Below are 21,282 nucleotides of genomic sequence, written 5' to 3' on the forward strand. Positions count from 1 at the left end.
AATCCAAACTTAAAAATGAATCTGTGAAACATTTATCACATTTTTCTGGTGAAAATATTTCTGTACTTAACTGAAGAAACGGTTTGAATTCAGAACTTAGACGTCGTCACCACAGTTGTGATTTACTGAGTGTATGCTCAAAATCAAACTGAACATTTTACCATCAGTAAATCTTTAACAGTGAGTCGTAATTCATTACCTATTGAAAGAAACCAGTGAGCGGACATTTTAAACCATTTTATTAAGTAGAAAACACCCAAGTGAAAATAAAACTATATACATAGATAAACTGGAACCAATGTCATGTTTATAAGGCTGAGAAAAATACATTTTTATATAAACGAAACAACAGATTAATCCTCATGTCATGACGCTAATCAGGTCCAGTTTATACAAAATCCACCACAAATCCAATATTGTGGAGTTACATCACAATACATCAACCTTTGGTAACTGAAAATATTAATGGTATCTCTCCTCTGAGCACCATGAATACCAGCATCAGATTTCATGATAACGTGACCAGTAGCTCAGTGTCTTCAGAGCTGCATTCATCATTTCTATCTAATGAACAGGTCATATGATATGACAAAAAACATTTTGACTTCCACATGAAAAACACAATAAATCAAAAAAATATACAATTCAATTGTATAAAAGGAAATAAAACAAAGTTAGACAGCTTTGGACTCGACGCTGAGATGATGTGAAAGTTGATTTCTGGTCACAACAAAGTCCAGAAGGAGTTCAAACGGATAAACTGACCCGTGTACAAACTTCATGTCTTAATATCACACACTGAAGTCTCTGTACGAGTGATTCCCAACCAGGAGAAGTTCAACTAACCGGAGGAAAGAATTCATGATTTGATTAAAAAAGCAATTTCACTAAAACGATTAATATGGTGGCTGCTGCAATCAAAGAGTGCGTGAAAACTAGTTAGCAAGCGAGCAGAGGAGGTTAAATAATTAGCTAAAACTAATGAGTTGATGTTTAAAACGTAGCTTTTGCCACTTCATGTGGTTAGAGTACGAATGAAAGCTTCACCAGACTGACCAAAGATTAACAAATCAATCATATGAATATACTGTAATGTCCACTTTAAATGATTGAAAGTAAGATAACAGTTTGAAATCAGCTGAGTTGACCCGGCTGGGAGCCACTGCTCTGTACAATAGGAAGATATATATATATATATAACTCTTATTCATTATAGATTATTATAAATACATCTCCCAACTTCCACAGACAGAAGATGAATATCACGATCTATCAGTCTAGATAGTCTTTCAGTCAGACTACCTGATAGAAAGTTCTCTTCCTTTTCACTTTTCCATTCCCTTATCGATCAACCATGGATCAATATAGTCACCATTTCTGTTGGTGACCTCTGACCTTTGACCTCTGGGATAATGGGAGGCTGGTTATTCGGGATTTAGGATTTCGGGGCCTGTTTAATTGTTGCAGTTGCTGGAGCTGAAAGCCCTGATACACCAAGAGACGAGACCGACTGATCCAGTATCAGTCTCGGTTCCTGATTTTCAGTGATATTCCTATCGCTGAAAATGTCGCTGATCTGTTCTGATCCACTTTCATAGTGGCAGCACTCAACATCAACACTGTGAGAAACAAATGTGATGTCTAACGTACGGTTATTTGAAAATAAAGTGTGTACTGTCTCGCTGAAGTGGAGCTTTTCCACCTGAGCTGCTCGTCTGTCTCACCGCCAAGCAGTGAGCAGAACTGCTGAGAACAACCTGACACACTGGACACTAAATTAACTCTGGGATTAACACTGCTGTATATGACATAATGTTACTAACGTTTAAATACCTGCGAGAGTTAGTTTTTCCCCCCGCAGAAGCTAGAATAACTTGTTCCAACAGTATCCCTTTCATAAGCTTTGTAATCCAGCCAGGTGTTGGTTCCTCCAGAAGGTCCGGCTCTGTGATACTAATCCCACGTCACACAAAGCTGAACAAATGTCTTTTGCTTTGATAGCGAGATCTGTAGCGGCAGACTTATTGTGTCTTTTATAAAGCAGTTCCCAGTCCTAACCAGGAAGTTTTGATGCCTTTTGCTTTTTGTGAAGTGTAACATCACGTTGCATGTTTCTTATTGCTAACTTGACCGTGTAGTGTAACGGGTTGGTTTCACGCGAAGGTGTGGCCAAATGTCACACTAAAATGCAAGTTGCAACTTTATCCGGTGACTGAACATTGGATCAGTCGTCCTTTGGTGGGATCATTTCTTTGAGGTCAGCTTGGTGTGTCAGGACACTGAATCTGGACGAGACAATCAGCAAAGTTTCTTTCTGAGATCAGTAAACCAGCTTCTAGTGTCAAAAGACTTCAGATTCAATCAGACCAGCTCCTTTACAACAGGACATCTTCAGCTTGAGTTATCGCTGCAAGACTTGAGTCTGGAAAAAAAAGATTCTGCAACAGCATGGCCTATTTCTATCTTCTGACTGCTGACACATACATGACGATGTGCTCTCAGTGAGAACGGTCAGTTTTGAACAGTAAGTCTGAGCTTTTGAAAGGGTGTTTCTCAACACCCTTCACTTAAGATATCACAATGTCACAAAGACAGAAATAAATCTGAGCAGATATTGCCAGATTGTTATTGAAACCAGATTGAAAAGGTCAAAAAGACAGGGAGGGGGCATTTCCCTCTGTAGATCACAACTGAGACATGTTCATGTACTGGCTGCCCCTGAGTCTCATCGGTAAAAGACGTGACATCAGTTTATACTCTTTTACGCAGATGACACGCAGGTCTATGTTTCTAATGACACGAAAGACATGAAACAAGTTAGCAGACTTTATAACGGTTTTCAGTGAGGTTGAACCGAGTATATGTTTGGACATAACCAGCCTATCTGACACGCTACTTTGGCATGTTACTTGTTAGCGGCTATCTCCAAGCTCACAGATTATAAGTCACATGAGTTGTAAGTACGTGGCAAAGCTCACAGCATCTTTTTGCTATGACACGCTCTGAAAGGTGAGTCCCAGTCCATCCACAGACCAGGTGGACCACCAACAGTCATTTACAATATATTTATAAAAAAGGAGACAGAAAACTGAAGAAAGATTTAAAATATAAATTCTGAGAGAAAGTCAGGTTTTATAGGTATAAATCTTTCTTATTAACACTGAACTTTGGAGCAACATCCATGAACACCATTTTAGAGCCGTCTTTAAAAAAAAAAAATTATATTAGTATTAAAATCATCATTAGTTTTTGTATATTTTGTAAAAATTGTATGTTTCTTAACTGTTTATTTCCTTAAAAGCCAATTGAAATACATCATAAAATGCTGACAAGGAGCAGTTTGTATCCTTGTTCAGACGGTGTTTGGTTGCACCCCATCATCTCATGTTATCTCCATCTAAACCTTAATATGTCCGGTCACTACATTGTATGAGGCCTCGATCGCAGACCTTTGTTTCTTGCATATCCAGAAGCACAGACAGACGAAGACACCGACAACTAGAAGGAGGACGGCGCCGATGCAAAGCCAAAACGTCTGCTGGTACAGACACAAAGTCTCAGAGATGCAGATCAAAGTGGAGTTCACTGAGGAGACAAAGACGAGAGGAAACAGGTTATTGTTGTTACGTCAGAGACATTGTCAGTGCCATGTTAGCCACGTGACTTCAGTATTAGCAGTTTGAACATTTCCTCAGAAACAAACATCAGTCTGAATGAAGTGTGTTTGATGAGTTAACAAGGCGATGAAGCTAATCTTAGTTCAGTCACAGAGACAAACTTGAGTTCAGACGTTGTTCGGTTGTGTTTTTCTGTTTATAAGGAAAAAAGGTGTCAAAATATTTCTTTCTTCACATTTTGTGAGTTTATCTTGTCGACTTGTTAGACTCAGTAGTGAACTGACTGCTTTTACATCTCCAGCTGAAACTACAGGCTGTCAGACCGTCACCTCTGAGCTACAGAGTGCTGTCAGGAGACAGGACGGCCGGGCTCGGCACAGTATACCTTGAAACTTGGCACGGATTGTTGGGTCTTAGCCAAAAACAGAGGCAGTGCACCGGCTCTTTTTTCCCTCCACTGGCTTCTACTTCTTCTTTTAGTTCAGTTTCTTTTTTAATCTGGTAAATTTTAAACTCACAACTTTTATTTGCTTGACAATAAATTTTCTGGTCAAAAACCCCTTTGACGGTGACTCGTGATGCACCAACATCGTATCTCCTGATAAACATCCTGCTCACATGAGGATGCTGTTTCTGCACTTTTGTGTAAAACCACATCCAGCTGAATCGTCATCAAATGCTATAAATAAGCAAACTGACACAACACCTTGTAGTTGCCACGTTTGACATTTCAATTACACAATACTTTATTGTGAAATGGATCTGATGTAACTCTCATTTATGCATCTGCATTTTTCAGCTCCTGATTTAAGATGCAGGATTTTCAGGTTTGTCAGATCTGACACAAAGAGAAACTTGACTTCAGACGGTGTACGGCTGTAATTTTCTGTTTATAAAGGAAAATAGGTGTCAAAATATTTCCTTTGTGAGTTTATTTTGTTGACTTATTAGACTCAGTCGTGAACTGGCTGCTGAAACTACAGGCCATCAGACTTTCACCTCTGAGCTACACAGTGGTGTAAGGAGGCTAGCTGGTTAGCATGCTAACTTCAGTAGACGTCTCTGACAGAACGTCAACACCGTCGTTTCTTCACTCTCTGATCATAATGTTAATGTAGTTAGTTCAGTTTTAAAACGTAAATTCTGGACAGATCTTACAAACTGCTGCGTTAAGACAGAGTGTAACAATCTCAGTTGAAAGACATTAAATTAAATGTTTTACCAACAAGCAACAAGAGACTGGGGGAGTCACAGACGTGATGTAATCGTGCATTTCTACTCTGAACATAAATCAGGCTGCGATTATGAAATCAGTCCAGCTGCATGTGAGGCGTCCTGTGGTTGAGCTGTGGTTCTGTCAGATCAGTTTAAATAAACCCAAAGCACTGATCGAAAACCTCAAACTTAAGTGAGCATGTCATTACAGGAAACATGCGGCTCACCAGTGGGGGGCTGACTCTCGACCAGGAGACGGCTGCAGTCGACTGGAAAACACAAAAAAGGAGAATGATGAGACGGATATTCATTTCTCTATTTACAAAATTGAGCTTTGGTTTTGACTCAAACAAATAAAGTAGTGAAGTTTACAAATGCAGCACAAATGTATTCACATTTTGGAAAGAAAAGTCATCCAAATAAAACACAAATGAATGTTTCTGTTCATCCACGTCTGCTGTGAGCGTGAGTTCGTTGGTTGATGGAGATAAATTCTGTCTTCTCTTGAAATAATGTCGTCAGGGTTTGTGAAAAGGTGAGGACACACAGGCAGGATAAGGAAGGACAAGGAACTAACAGTGACCTCGATTAAACACAAATCAAGAATCCAAAGCTAAAGATAAGCAAAACACCAATAAAACAAAGTACCAACTAAGAAAAGCAAAGATCAAATCAGGAAAAACCTGAGGCGACGAACGACCAAACACAAAACCAAAAACAGACCAAGTGGAGGGGAGGAGCGGAAAAACACTTGAAGGAGCAGCCGAGAGGACAGAGGAGGAGGGAAACAGGAAAAACACCGACACAGCATGCTGCCACGACGAAGCGCGTCGTACATCTGCTTTACTAACTGCACGTCCTCTACAGTTTACATCTGGAGTTAAATCTGCTGAAACAGCCTGCGTTCAAACGTTTCAATTAGATACCGAAGTGTCAAAGTTTGTCTCCTCAAAATCTCGAGAAAAATGACCCCGTTGTCTCCGGAAAACAAATTAAATTTAACTCATTACGGGAAAATGGAGGAAATAATATGTTTGACCGTTTAGGCCTCCCAGATTTTTCTTCTTATTGACAGATAAAACTAGTGAATGTGTTGATTAGACTACTAACAAAATGAGCAAAGGGCCAAGATGACGTGGTTAAAGAGCCGCCAGATGAAAAAGTCTGATTTCGATAATGATGTAGGTGTTTTTAACGAGCGAGGTTAGCCTGTCGGTGAGGTTGGAGCTGCAGTAGCGACGTTAGCTAGCCACATGTTAATGCTAACGTTCGGTGCTCGGAGGCTAGCTGACAGGTTAACCTCGCCGTAAACTATAACTAGACGATATATAAGGTGAACTGTGACAAATGAAATATTATAACTAAGCGGATGAAATGCTGAGATAACTACAGACGTAGACTGTAGATTTGGCACCAGAAACAAAATGGACGTACGACACACAACATTGTGCAAGTGGAAAATAGCAGCTTGGGCTAAATTCTTCAGTCGTTGCCAGAAGAAAACAACAAGATGTCGTAAAAATGATGATGAGCCACAAGGAGAAAAAAAAGCAGATGTTCCCCTCTGCATGCACCGCAACAAAGCTTTCCACTACTGTAATTCATCTGCAGATCGTTCTGACTCATCGCTGAGTTTCCAGCATTCTTCTTAATTACAACAGAAAACAAACATGTGAACAATGTGGTTCTTCTGAAAACTCACCTGAGCAAAGCGCCTCCTCAAAACTCTGCAGACGGGAGGAGATACAGGAAGAAAGAGAAGAAGGAGAGGTTAGTGATGTGTGCTGAGATCTGCAGGAGGAAACAGAAACTGCAGCAGTTTGCTTCAATAACAGTTTAACTGTTCACTGACACTGATTTTAAGCATCACTCTTGTGGAGTATCAATGCTGAATTTTAATTTGCTTTAAAAATGAAGACCCAGACATTCAGATTTAGGAAGTCAGAGTATTTTTCCACCACGCATTATAATAGAAATGTTTATTCTCATCAATTCAGTTTCTTGCACGATGGCAAAGTCCAGCAGCATTTAACAACTTCAACTCATCACTGACAGGCTCGTATGAAACAGCGAGAGAGACGGGATGGTCTCGCACAGAAAATGACCGACGCCACAAACTTTCTTTTTGCTTTCCTCTTTGAGAGAAATCTGGGGAATCCCCCTCACGATGTCCACATCCTGTTATTCAGCGTCTCCAGGCTGAAGCTGGTTGTGCAATATGAAGTCGTTATGAAGGTGTTCTCTACCTCAAAGCAGTCCCGAGTGTGGTGCAGGAAGTCCTCGCAGGTTTTCAGGACGATGGACGAGTCGGTCAGGTTAAGGACCTGATCTGGATCAGTGGTGGAGCCCTTGGCGATGGCGGTTTTCTGGAAAACAAACACAGATTCAGATTCATGAAGAGGTTCAGAGATTTGTGCTGCAGAGCTACAAATAGTTGTTCTTACACAAACAGACCATCAGTGATCAGGTGAGGGTTTCCCCCCACAGATTCTGATCACTGTGAGCACCACGCCCTTTAGAAGTTGTGGGGAGTTTCCAGTGTCGGAGACGATTGCTCAATCAGAATATTTGGTGCAGCAGAAGCTGAACTTGGTTATGCTCCAGAATCAGATGCACTTTTCATGTGATCAATGTCTGTAACCTCAGATCCTCTCTAATAAACACGGTTGGGACTGATGGTGAGGGACTTACGTTCCGGTCCTCCCATTCTGTCTGACATCTGTTCGACCCGCGGGGCTGGGAGAGCTGATACTTGTACGAACCATCGGGCAGTCGAGTGACATTACAGTCCAGATCCGACGTCGCTGCTGCGGCTCCAGGAAACGCCGAGTAAACTGCTGAAGATAAACCAAGAACACTCATTTCTATCGTCATGACACATCGACAAGACGAACAGACAAAAACACAAACATGCATCAGTACACAGCCAGACATAACACACACGATGCCATCATCTCCTCCCTCCATGCTGATGAAGGTCAGGTGAAGTTTCGTAGTCCACAAATCATTTCTGGAGCTTCACAGTAAAACAGAAAAACACTAGAGATGTTCCGATACCATTTTTTTCCTCCCGATACCGATTCCGATACTTATGCTGTGGGTATCGGCCGATACGAGTACCGATACCGATACCAGTGTGTTATAAAAAATTATATATATCATACTACGCCTGCATGACTGTGATATGATCATCATTGTGGTGAGGCCTGGCTCAGGTTAAACCCTCTGTAAAACATGAATGAATACAGCAAATGAAAGCCATTTATTTTTAAAAAGAACAGTATAAAGCCGAATTCAGCACAGAGCAGACAGGAAGTCAGACACGAAATAATAACATGACATCTGGTTAATTTTCAAAATAAAACACTCCGTGTTGATACAAGCACAAAAACCTCAAATAAGAGACAAATACGGGCTCTTCTTCTAATCCTTCAGTCGGGAACTTCAGTACATATAACTGCGGTCGTGTGTGATTATGTAATCATCGCGGGAATTCCTCGGTTTCGTAACTCCAGCTGATCGGTGGAGCTGCTGTGGCGGACTCAAAACACAGCTGGTGGGGGTTGAAGGACGAGGACGACGGAGCCAAACGGTACCGGAGCCGTAATGCAGCGGACACGTATCCCGTAGAATCTAGGAGCTAATGGAGCTAGGCTAATAAATTACGTGGTATCGGATCGGTGCCTGGACTCCAGTAATCGCCGATACCGATGCCGGCATTTTCGGCAGTATCGGAGGCATTTCCGATACTGGCATCGGAATCGGAACAACTCTAAAAAAAACAACAAACCAAGTACAGATAATTCAAAATTGTACTGAAGTGTGGAGGACTGAGAGCGGCAAAATAAAAAATAAACGAATAGCTCAATAAATACGACAAAATATATTTTAGGCTCTGATCTGAAGGTGTTATTTACACCCTCGACGTGCAGTCGAGCTCATGCAGCCACGTTTAGCTTAACAGCCAAAGATTTCATCGTAATAAAGTTTGTAAATGATCAGTTTGTGATCTCTGTGATCACAGCAGATGAGCTGTATGGAGACATCTGATGTTTAAATCATCTCCAGCTGCTTCAGGTGTTCAGCAGAACGCTGCAACTCTGTTTTACTGTGAAGCTCCAGAAATGTTCTGTGGACTACGAGACTTCACCTGACTTTATATCATCAGGAGGAGACGATGACTGAGCCTGACTTTATATCATCAGGAGGAGACGATGACTGAGCCTGACTTTATATCATCAGGAGGAGACGATGGCTGAGCCTGACTTTATATCATCAGGAGGAGACGATGACCGATCCTGACTTTATATCAGAAATCCTCAAAAAAGACGCTCCTCCTCTCTATGTGCAGAACTTGCCTTAGAAACATCATGTTTTTAAGTTTTCTTCACCATCAAAGTGATCCAGTAATAGTTGTGTGTATATACATGAGTACTCTGCAAACAGGAAGTGCTAACAGCTAATTCAGCAAAGTTTTTATGGAGTTGTGGAGATCTTTTCTTTTTCTCCCTGCTTTGTTTACCACCTGTTGACTTTGTTTTCAGACACTTCAGGGTGAAAGACTGTCACCAGCTCATATTCTGGGCTGTTTTGACTCAACATTGAGAATATCATGTATGTGAATTGTCATTTTTGGGTGCGATGTTCCTAGCATTAGCATATGTTAGCATGCTAACATGCTAATCTACGACTCAAAAGAACTTAATTGCTTTCACAGTTGTGGTTTATAATTTCTCTGGGTCGGACAGTTTTTACATTTAACATTTAAGCAGTTGCGGGTTTCTTTATGACGGGCGGCTGCGAATGTCTATAAAAAGTATTTGATTTGTCCCGGTGAGTCTCAGGGGTCACGGGGTCAAGACATGAAGACGGAGGGACGTGAACTCTCCACGAGACGGAGGCTTAAAAGAGACAGACGAGTTCGATGTCGTGAATCTAAACAGGGAGGAGATGGAAGGACACAGTGCTGCTGTGAATGAGATGTGTCAGTCAACGAGGCGCGAACACACAACCTGCTCATCACCGCTCACATGAAACAGTTTAAAGAGCTTTCCATGATGCACGATGAACGCTGGAGGTTAAACAGACGTCTGCAGCACAGACGAAGTGTAAACTGAGCTGATTTTATCCAGACGAGGCAGAGATAAGAGTTAAACTGTGGTTTAGATCTGAGAGTTCAGACGTTCATCACAGACGTCTCATGAAACAGGATTCATGTGTAAATTCTGATTGAATAAAGTTCTGGGTTTATTTTCATTTTTCCATAAAGTAAATAAAGGAGGTGGAGTTTAATAATGAGGATAATAAATGTAGATGTTAACTTGTTTTGTAGTCAGAAAATGTTATATTTGATCGGATACAAGAAAAAGCTCTTGTAACACAAACTTAGAGTCATTTTTCTGCTTTTGTCAATTGCAAAGTCTCAGAACCAAAACAAAAGGAACTTTATGGGTCTATGGCGACCTTTTTATTTTACAGGTTTATCTTTTAGACGTCCAATAACGGACGTAATAAATGCTTTTATGTATCTGTAAGAGATCTAATTGTTCATGTAGATTGTTTTCATTTCACTCTCCCTTCATAGACGACATAAAGACTTTAAGATCTTATTTCACACTTGAGGACTTTTTTTCTGAAGATTTCCCAGTGGCGGCATTTTCATCTCTGCAGGCGATTATATGTAATCAGGGAGGAATGAACTGACGAGTCAAGCCTGAAACATCCCCAGTCAAGAGGGAAAGGGAAAGGGAAAGGGAAAACGAAAACACGCTTTCACCTGCCGCGCCCTGGGAACAAACGGCGGTCTGCAAACAGCCTGACTCAGTTCCTGACAACTGACAACGCTGAAGTGTGAATGTGCATTACTCCACATGTCTAGAGGAGCAGATTACCTCAGAGGGTGTGGTGACATAAAACATCAAAACCTTACGACATTATACACAAGGTGAAATCTCAGTGTGTTAAAATAAATCACGGTCAACTCGTGTCGCTGTTTCTTTGCTATGTGGTGTGTAATGTCGTTAAGAATGAGCTGCTCACCACATATATCATCTGTGGAGTAACCAGAACATGTGGACACACACACACACACACACACACACACACACACACACCACGTCGTTATGTAACACAGATGACACATTTTCTACTAGAAATACTGAAATAATGACTTCACTCTTTCAGTCGGTACAAACTGATAAATATCTACAGAGTGACAGAAAAAGACGTCGACTACAAAAGAAGATCTCATTTCTCAACTTGCCTTTTAGCATGTTGTGACAATTTTAGCCTATTAGCATGTTGTTGGCATGTGTACCTTGTTGTAAAACTATAATATTTTATTGCTAAATTAACACTATCGCCAAATCCAACTCGCTACCAGAAACTTTAGCCCTGATAGAGATGCAACTGTTCTCTGCATTATATTAAACATATCTCAGTGTTTTCCGGGTTTCAAAGGCTCCCTCACAGTAAAGTGACTCACCAGACTAGTACCCGTCTTTACCCACTTCATCATTATATCTGCATTACTAATGATTATTGATAATAAATCTCATCGTTTTGATGTTTTGTCACAGTGCAGAGCTCCTGATCTGAGCCCTCCCATTCCAGACAGTTAGCTGCATGGCTAACTGAGCTAACTAGCTAATGGAGGCTAAGTTAGCAGCAGTTAGCTGTCACTCAGCTGATATGCTGCCCTATTTGTTTTGAATATGAATTTGACAGGTGGCTGATTCTCACATATTTCACCTTTCAGGCCATATCGCCCCGCCTTAATATGATGTTGCCATGGAGACAAGGAGTCAAGTTGTGGATAATTAAACTTTGTTTAGCTGACTGTTGTTTATTCTGAGTAAAATAGTCTCCATTAAAGTGTGCTGAATGAGCTGTTAGCAGCTCCTGTTAGCAGGGTACTCATGGACGTACAGATACCGTCACTGGATCCCTTTGAGACTGACGACAACTTAAAAACATGAAGATTGACAGGGGAGTTCTGCAGCCGGTTTATTAAATAAAAGTTTACAATAGACACGGGAGCGCACGCCCTCGTATAGTGAGTCACACTGATTCTGAAACGATTTGTCGGCCTGTTATGATTGAGTCATCTTTGCTTCACGCTTTACTGGCTCATGGTTATCAGTAATATTAACAACTGGCTCATGACGGAAAGAAAGTTACAATCAATTGTATCCAAACCGCACAGCTGTGCATCTGAATAACATGGCTGCTGTTGAGATGAAAATGATCTGTCGCAGCGACAGTCCCACAAAATGGAAACCCCCCAATTCAAACAGCAGCACCCTGAGATGGAGTAGAGCTTGTTTGTCAAGAGTAAACACACTGAAGTATTCGGACTCGTTGTGACGTCTGTGCTGCATCACGTTGGATTTAATATGAACTGTAACAATGAGCTCAAAGCTCTCAGCTTTCATTTGATTTGGCGTCAGACTGAATGAACTTTCTCACACAGAAACTTGCTACTATCAAACAGGAAGTGAAACTTCCAGTTATCTGTTTCCTAAAAGGCTCACGAGTCCATTGTTCACACTTCAGCAGAGTCTGTTGGATAATCAAGTCTCCTTTTATTGTTATTTATTTACTTTTATTAACTCTCTGCTATTCCTCATGTATTTATTACAAATGCTGTGTTTGCTCGTATATTCACGGTCATCACATGTGCAACTGCCTCCTGACTCATTTTATTCAGACTTGACGAGCCGTCGGGTCGAGTGGGAGTTTTGAGGTTAGTTGCTGAGTTGAGTGAACTGTACAAACATCTTAAAATCATCCATTAGCTTTTAGAAAAAGGAGGACGCTGTGAAAATGATTGCTGTTATTCTACTGTAGTACGCTGTATTATTTTCATAGTAACAGATGAAAATCAGGAATCAGTACTTTGATGTCAAAAGACATTATGATACTGTGATTAGCATCCGATTTAGTGTAAATACCTGAAGCCTGTTAGCCTGTATAACTTGTTGGACCACCTGTTAGCATGATGTTAGCATGTGTACCTTGTAGGACCACTTGTAGGCCTGTTAGCATGTTGTTACTATGCTAACATGTTAACCTGTTGTTAGCATGTTGTTAGCATATGTACCTTGTAAGTCCACTTGTAGGCCTGTTAGCATGTTAGCCTGTTGTTGCTATGCTAATATGTTAGCATGTTTTTAGCACATGTACCTTGTAGGACCACTTTCAGGACTGTTAGCTTGTTGTTTCTATGTTACATGTTAGCAATTTTTTTTACAGTCGCTTTAGAAGGCTGCCTAAATTCAAATTCACAGCAACTTACTGTCATATTGCAAGTAATTACCCATTATGCATTGCAAAAAGCATAATTACAGTAGTTTACTGTGAGACAGTGTAGCATGTCAGTGTAACTTTGTGAATCACCTGCTGTGATGTTGAGATTTTATCTTCACTGAAGCTTTTCTTTGCTTCCTGCACTTGAATGTAAATTAAAGACTTTAATAAAGAGTTCACACTGAGACACTATGTGGACTTGATTTCCCTCCCTCGATCTCTGCTGCTCTCAGGTGGAAACCCCCCCCCACAAACAAACACACACACACACACAAACACACACAAACACTGACACGCCTCTTCAGGGAATTTTTCCATGGAGAATTTACAGGAATGTCTGATGCAGTTTTATGAACATTTCACCTGTATATATATAGCCTATATATATATATATATATATATATATATATATATATATAATATATATATATGCTGATAATGACGTAATAAACGTCCGCAAACAGAAGCGATTAGACCAGAATATTCAGCCTCATAATAATAATAGTAATGTTGAGTGAAGTTGCCCCTGACACGCGAAACAAACCGCAAATCAGTTCACATGTGAATGAAATCTGACACATTCAGTAACTAACAGCGTGTTCAAAGGCAGACAGAGGTGTGGCGGCTGACCGCTGCAGCGGGAACCCCCCCACCGCCGGACTGGGTCCTACCTGAGCGCGTGATAAAACTGCTATAAATGGAGAACGTAGAACATACAAAAGAAAAGAAAAGAAAAGAAACGAAAAGAAACGAAAAGAAACGAAAAGAAAACGAAAGAAAGGAAACAGTTTACGATGAACTTACAGAGCAGGAGGAGTGCGTACATCATGCAGGGAGACTTCATGATGGCTGACGCGATCAGGCGTCTTCAGTAGCTTCAGCGGTTATAATGAAATGTTACGCTAACCCTTCCTATTATCACCGCGGGACATTCCGCAGGATGGATCTGGACCTGATGACACTTCAGGTTCCCTCCCACCAGTGACACTCACATCTCAACCTGCTGATGAACACTCAGTCTGGAGCGACCTCTTGTGTTTTCCCCGCTTTATATGCAATTTTATGACATCTATGCGAACAGAGAATTAAATATCTTCACGTATAACGTTTGCCGAATTAATAAGAAGGCCCAAGTAGTTTATAATGTGTCGATGCCAGCGTTTCACAACGTTTATAAAGTGTCTCCTAACTCACAAAGTCTTATAATTGCTGAGTTTTGTAAGGGAGTCTGGGGGACGACAAAGAAGTATCATTTCTTAGTCTCAGTTCAAGTTGGCTCAAGCTCACCTGAGACTGACTCACTCTCACAGGTCCAAAGCATCAACAGCAGAATCATCCCCGTCAGCTTCATGGTGAAACACGACCTGCTGCCTGCGGTACAGAACCAGCACAGAACAGAACATATCAATCTGACCATTACTGACACTAACATCAACAAAGTCACAGAGCAACAAGGTGGAAACATGAAAAGGGAAAAATGAATGTCAGTCAGAGCATTTGACATTCACCTGCTCTATGAACACAGCAGACCAAAGAACCAAGAAGCAGAAGAAAGTCGAGAAAAGTAGTTTATTAATTTTTAAAATGGAAAAAACGCTCCACAGTGAAAAACGAGAAATAGTACAACAACCTCGCAGACTCAGTTTATATACAGCTGGTTGCCACGCCCAGAAATGGCCTCGTCCAATCACGGGTTTAGATGACTCAGAGACGGACTTTCTGGGTGCACGAGGAAGCTGAGTCCATATTAGGTCTTAACATCCGCTCTGAGTGAACTGATGTGGGTTGAAGTGTCACGGAAATAGAAATAAAGCATTTAACTAATTGTACAATAAATAAAGGCATTAATAAATTAGTTTACCAAATTAATCTATTAACCTGTTAATAAACAGACTCAATTATTAAGTGATATTTTAATGGTCAATAAAAAGAGGAATGATGAGTAGAATTTACAAATTAATAGATAAAATCACAAAATAAATAATGGATCACAGAGGGTGCTGGTCAATGACACCTCTACAGGCGTCCCTCAGGGCTGCGTCCTCTCACCTCTGCTCTTCATCCTCTACACAGAGACTGCAGGTCTGCAGGTGACACAGTTCTCCTGTTGCTGCTCTCAGGTCCTCACATCACCACAGCTCAGCTGCAGGAGTTTGTGGAGTGGTGTGATAACTCCTGCCTGGAGTTAAACACAGAAGACCAAGAGATGGTGCTGACCTTTTCCAGCAAGCAGAGGGAGTTGGCTGCAGCTGCCGTCAGCACAATCCACGGGAGGAGTGTAGAAGTTGTGGAGGAGTACAGATACCTGGGCTAACTAACATGTTGACTTGTTTGTGTTTGTGTAACTAACATGTTGACTTGTTTGTGTAACTAACATGTTGACTTGTTTGTGTCTGTGTAACTAACATTCTGACTTGTTTGTGTCTATGTACAACTACCCCACCTTCCTTTAATTGCCCCCGGGGACAAATAAAGTTTTTTTTAAATTGAATTGAATTTAATAGCCTGTCCCTGACACTTTGAAGCAGGCTGGCAGGCTGGTACAGCGATGCCGTGACAAACTGACTCTTTTTGCAGGGAAAGAAACATCGTAAGCTGTTGAATTTGATGCCGAATTTACAACAAGACATCAATAATTTAGATTTGTTGAAGCAGCTTAACAAATAAAAAAAATAAAAAAAGTTTCTCAGCCTGCTACTTTTAAAACACGCGATCGATAAGGGAGTCTGGTTGTTCCGTAGCGCTGTGGCGATGTGTCAGTCCAACAGCGACCCCTGCAGACCGATGGAGATGCCGCTCTTATTGTGAAGAAAACGAACCGGAAGTGATCTCTTCGTTTCCGCTTGTGGCTCACAGTGCTGCTGCTGCTGTGTCCATGCTAGTAACGTAGCTAACTCATTTTTCTTTCCGATGGCGAACAGAACCGTTAAAGATGCCAACAGTATACACGGGACCAACCCGCAGTACCTGGTGGAGAAAATCACCCGGACTCGAATCTACGAGTCTAAATACTGGAAGGAGGAGTGCTTCGGTCTGACCGGTCAGTAGCATGTTAGCTAGCGAGCTATCGTTAGCCTCCTGTCGGCTAATGCTAATGAACGCCTCTCTGTTCTCGAGTAGAAGCAAAATCATTGAAAACCTGAGCGAAACTAATGTGTTTCTGAAATGTGTGAAGTCATTTATGCTGCTTTAGTTTAGTTTAACGGCGCTTCATATTTATTAAATGGCAAGAAAATAGATAATGTTTATACAGCCAGAAGTTAGCTAGCTATCAGACTATTTATTTTGCTAACCAAAAGCTAAAAACCTCAAAGAAATTAACTTTGCAACAGCGTGAGAGAAATAAGTGCTGCAGTTAACGATTATTTCATCTCAATTAAACTCCTGATAGTTTTTCCGATTAGTTAACTCAGAATAAGTTGATATTAATTTCCCAAAGTAACTTCTCATCATTGCTTTGTTTGATCGACCAAACAGTCTAAAACTCTAAAGATATTAAGTTTTTATGTAACATAAAGCTGAGAAGCAGCAGCTCTTAACATGAGATAAGCTGGAACCATCAGATGCTTCATGATCAGTTTCTGTTGGGAGATTAATCAGCTCCAAGAAAAATAAAAGCAGACAATATCACTTTCTTTCTCTAAAACATGTTTTATTTTTGTCACCTGATTGTAAAAAGTGCAACTTCTGTCCTTGGCTGTTTCTTTCCACACTTGTTTGCAGTTTGTTTGTTTGTTTGTTTGTTTGTATGTTTTTACCAGAGAAGAAGAAACACTTTTGACAGTCCTGTCCACATACTTTTGTCCGCTTTTAACCTGAGTCAATTATCCTGTTGCATCAAAGGGAAATCTTGATCCAGTGAAAACAGTGATCCTTCAGCTTGTGTCGACAGTTTTGTTCGGCCCTTTCTGTTTCCTAATGTTAATCCGGTGTGTGCATGTCGTGTCCTCCACAGCTGAGCTGGTTGTGGACAAAGCCATGGAGCTGAAGTATGTCGGTGGAGTTTACGGTGGAAACATCAAGCCCACTCCCTTCCTCTGTCTCACTCTGAAGATGCTGCAGATTCAACCTGAAAAAGACATCATCGTAGAGTTCATAAAAAATGAGGATTTCAAGTGAGTTTCAATCTGTCGAGAGAATAAAGTGAACTGCTGTTCTCTTTGTCAACCAAGCCAACAAACGGTACTGTATCACATGCAGTAATTACAGATCCTGTTCAGTGTATTATTACAGAATGATCATTATTATTACCAGTTACAATGACCCTTCAGAAAAAGAAACAAACTACTCTGTCCTGACAGATGCAACACTTGAAATATACTGTATATATTTTTATTAACACTAGAATTCAAGACCATATAGATAAGCAAATGTACAAGGTATGATAAGTGTTGATTTTCATACCAGGGTGGTATAAAAAGCATACAGGGACATCAGAAAGACGACATAAACACTTTATGTACATGTCGAGGTAAAATTCTCTTGGTGTAGTCATGTTGGGCTCATCGTCGATCTTTGGTCCATGTTCTCTCTTTCTTTTGTCAGATATGTTCGTCTGCTCGGAGCGATGTACATGAGGTTAACTGGTACTGCAGTGGACTGCTACAAATACCTGGAGCCGCTGTACAACGACTACAGAAAAATCAAGAGTCAGAACAGAAACGGAGGTGAGTTCTGAAAGTCACTCCTCGGATGATGAATCAGCTCGACATAGCAGCCATGTTTGATGTTATTGAGGTAACTAGTAGATGTTTGTGAACACACTGTCTGTTTCAACCACAACATCACCAGACTCCCTTAACAAATGTGGTGATTTTAAGAGTTGTCGAGTTAAACAAACTTTCTAAGGTAGTGAAACTCTGTCTCTGACAGATTCTGAATCATTGTCTCCTTCTTGTAAATTCAGCATTAAATAAAAACAGTAAGTTGTTTGTTTCCTTGTAGAAAGTGTCAGTTTGTGGCAGCATGGCTGTACCAGCCTGTCTGCTTCTGTGTCTAAAGTGCTAAAGTCTTACCTGCCAACATTTAGCAGCTGTTTGAACACACTGTTTACACTGATTTCACCATTTACACTCAATTTATGAAAGAAGAAACATTTTATTGATCTAAACATGTCACATTTTACAAACACACTAAACAGTAACCAGTATAGGCTACTTCTTTGTCCCCAGACTCCCTTAACAAATGTGTCAGTTTAGTGAGTTGATGAGTTGGAGACACTTTATAAACTTTGTGAAATGTTCTACATGAACTTCTTTCTGTCTTTGTGTCTTTTTGTGCTTTTGCTCCTCTTCATCTCTTTTCTCTCTCGTGTCAGAGTTTGAGTTGATGCATGTGGACGAGTTCATCGACGAGCTTCTTCATTCAGAGAGGATGTGTGACATCATTCTGCCTCGACTTCAGGTACGTTTACATCCTGTCTACACGCACACAGCTTGATGTGTGTCTACACCACTAATGTGTGTGTTTGTGTGTGTGTTACAGAAGAGACACGTCCTGGAGGAGGCTGAGATGTTAGACCCACGCATCAGCGCTCTGGAGGAAGACCTGGACGAGGTGGAGAGCAGTGAAGAAGAAGATGAGGAAGAGGAGAAGGTGAAAATCTTTATTTAACCTCGTGGAACATCATGAGTGAGTGAAGTCAGTATTAATGCAGAGAAATGGCAGATGTGGTCACACACACGTGTACTGGTCCGGGTCCTGGTGTCGTGACACACGTCAGATGCCGGCTCAGTCTCACCGGTTCTTGTCGTTAAGTTATTGAAACATATAAATGTTTGAAATATTTCAGACTTGAAGAATCATCATCAGCTTCGTTGTCACAGGCTTTTAAATGTGTTTCTCACCTGCAGCCGGAGAGACTCCAGACCCCCGAGCCACACAGACGCAGTTACCGTGACAACGACAGACCTCGCCGCTCCCCGTCACCTCGTTACAGACGCAGCCGCTCACCCAGACGGTTTGTGCTTTTATTCTCGTCACTGTACCGAGAGGTTGAGGATGTTTTTCTCTGATGTAAGAAGACAACGTGAGAAATGTTTTCTTTGTGAGATTATAAATCGTCAGTTCAGCTGTAAATTAAATCCTCTGTGGGTTTATTTGTTTTCTCAGGAGGAGCAGATCTCCAAAGAGGCGAAGGTGAGTTTGCTTTTGGCTAAAAATCATTGAAATGAAGCCGTCTTTAGGTGTAATATTTGCAGCTCATGCTCACTGATTGTCTTTTGTACTCAGCCCGTCACCCCGGAGAGACCGCCATCGCAGCAAGAGCCCCCGCCGCCATCGCAGCCGGTCCAGAGACAGACGCCACCGCTCCAAATCCCCAGGTAAAGAAACAGAAAGAGTCTGCTCCCAGGTTCATGTTGGAAGAGAGATACAACCCTATTAAGTTTAATCTGAGCGATCTGACGCTCGACCAGAAGGTGGCAGCACAATGAAAACAGCTTTGAGCAGAAGATCTTCAGAACGTCTCTGAACATCTTCATGGAGTTCTGTGTTGTCAGCGGTGGAAGAAGTACAAGTACTAATACCAAAGTGTGAAAATACTCCAGTACAAGTCAAAGTCCTGCACAAGTCTTACTGTCCACGTTCTTTGATATTGTTGATTTTAAAACTTTTGTACAGTTAAAAATGACTAAAAGTAACTAGTAACCACAGCTGCTGAGTAAAAAGTAAAATATTTGCCTCTGAGATGTCGTGCAGTGGAAGTACAAAGTTACTGAAAGTAGAAACACTCCAGTAAGTAAAGTAAGTTTATGTAATTTAAAATGTCTTTTATCTTCAGTTTTCTTTTTGTTCCTCTGCTCCAATCGAGGCTGAGAAAGTACTTTTGACGATGACGTGTGATAGAAATAAAAGTCCTTGCTGTGTTTGATGATTTGTTTGATCTTCACTTTGAACCAGGTCACCACAGAAGCCACAGACATCGCAGCCACTCCAAGTCTCCAGAGAGGTGAGTGAAGCAGCTGATCCTGCTCTCATCATTATTTACATTTTCAAAGTATTACGTCATGTCGTTGTGCACGCGTGAGGCTGGATGTCCTTAAATACACAGGTGTTATTACCATGTAATAGCTATGTTCTCATTCAACGAGAGGCCAAAGTTACTGAACGTTTCTTAAACTCGTTGAAATTTAGGAGTGATAAAATAAAAAGATCCAGAATACGACTGTAAACATTTTGTTTCATCAGCTGTTTTTGGTACCGACCGACTAAAACACCTGTAGAACTGTGGTGTGCTCAAGTAGCTGAGTTAGCTGTTCACTCAGCCAGACTCACGTGTGCTCACTGTTTTACAATAATGTGTGAAAGTCTTTAACGTTCTTGTTTTCAAACACGTTTGATGTGATTACTCATCAGTAAGAGATGTGAACCGTGCTGATTTGTCTCCATTCAACATCACTCTGTTTGTTTCACATCGCAGGAGTTCAAAGAAGAGTCACAAGAAGAGTCGACGAGGAAACGAGTGATTTTTTAATTTTATTATTTTTTTCAACCTCTGAACTGTCGGAGATCTCACGTCTTCATCTCGAATGAAGTTTGAGTGTTTTTTATGTCACTTTGAAGTATTTTCAGTTTGAGCTGTTGGACCACTGACCTGTGTGTTTGTACAGTAATCCCTCACTCAGCCTCATTCTGTGGTTCTGACCCGTACTGATACTGTCTGGATCTGTGTAAATGTACGAATGTGTTTCTGTGTGTAGAAACGAGTCTCACAGTCTGAGCTGACGTTTGTCAGAGAAATAAAAACCCTGTTTCAGAAGTTGTGTGTTCGTGGAGGTTTGATTGATTCCTGAGGATCCACGACTGGTGACTGATGCTCCTGATTTTATTTACAGTTAACTTAAAATTAAAATGATATGTGATCAAATATCACAGCTGTGTGTTGTGAAGTCTTCATGCTATGTTTTGTGTTTGGGTGAGACGATGCAGTTGTCACCGAAGCCCCCAGGGGCAGGTGGATCTTTTTTTCTGGTGATCCGATAATTAAGTCTCATCTAAATTATGTTCTCTTCTGTGTTTATGACTCGAGACGGATCACTGATATCATCCAGTCAGCATGAACAAACTTTGTTTTATAGGGTCATTTACTGATGGTCCATCAGGCAGCCTCCAGAACAGCGTGAAGTTCTGGGAGGCAGCTGAC

At 41.0% G+C, this 21,282-nt stretch overlaps 2 protein-coding genes across 3 annotated transcripts; one reads left to right on the plus strand and one right to left on the minus strand.

The window, feature by feature from the left end:
• Nucleotides 1–222: 222 nt before the first annotated feature.
• LOC311258262 (uncharacterized protein) lies at nt 223–14,145 on the minus strand. Of its 2 annotated transcripts, none has more exons than XM_084354410.1 (6): nt 13,944–14,145; nt 7,524–7,666; nt 7,079–7,198; nt 6,535–6,559; nt 5,060–5,101; nt 223–3,585 (listed from the first exon to the last, which is right to left on the minus strand). In XM_084354410.1, exons 1-6 carry the CDS (start codon nt 13,981–13,983, stop codon nt 3,398–3,400), a joined length of 558 nt encoding a protein of 185 aa, XP_084210536.1. In that variant the 5' UTR covers nt 13,984–14,145; the 3' UTR covers nt 223–3,397. The 2 variants fall into 2 exon arrangements, with proteins under 2 accessions (XP_084210536.1, XP_084210535.1); XM_084354409.1 differs by having other exon boundaries at nt 7,524–7,669.
• Nucleotides 14,146–15,940: 1,795 nt separating this feature from the next.
• On the plus strand, nt 15,941–20,898 carry prpf38a (pre-mRNA processing factor 38A). Its single transcript, XM_084354050.1, has 10 exons — nt 15,941–16,179; nt 17,095–17,254; nt 17,685–17,806; nt 18,457–18,542; nt 18,624–18,734; nt 18,992–19,098; nt 19,251–19,277; nt 19,371–19,462; nt 20,040–20,088; nt 20,560–20,898. Exons 1-10 carry the CDS (start codon nt 16,050–16,052, stop codon nt 20,603–20,605), a joined length of 930 nt encoding a protein of 309 aa, XP_084210176.1. The 5' UTR covers nt 15,941–16,049; the 3' UTR covers nt 20,606–20,898.
• Nucleotides 20,899–21,282: the final 384 nt, after the last annotated feature.

This window comes from Pagrus pagrus (assembly GCF_965226575.1).
Source record: "Pagrus pagrus genome assembly, chromosome: 6".
NCBI classification, from domain to species: domain Eukaryota; kingdom Metazoa; phylum Chordata; class Actinopteri; order Spariformes; family Sparidae; genus Pagrus; species Pagrus pagrus.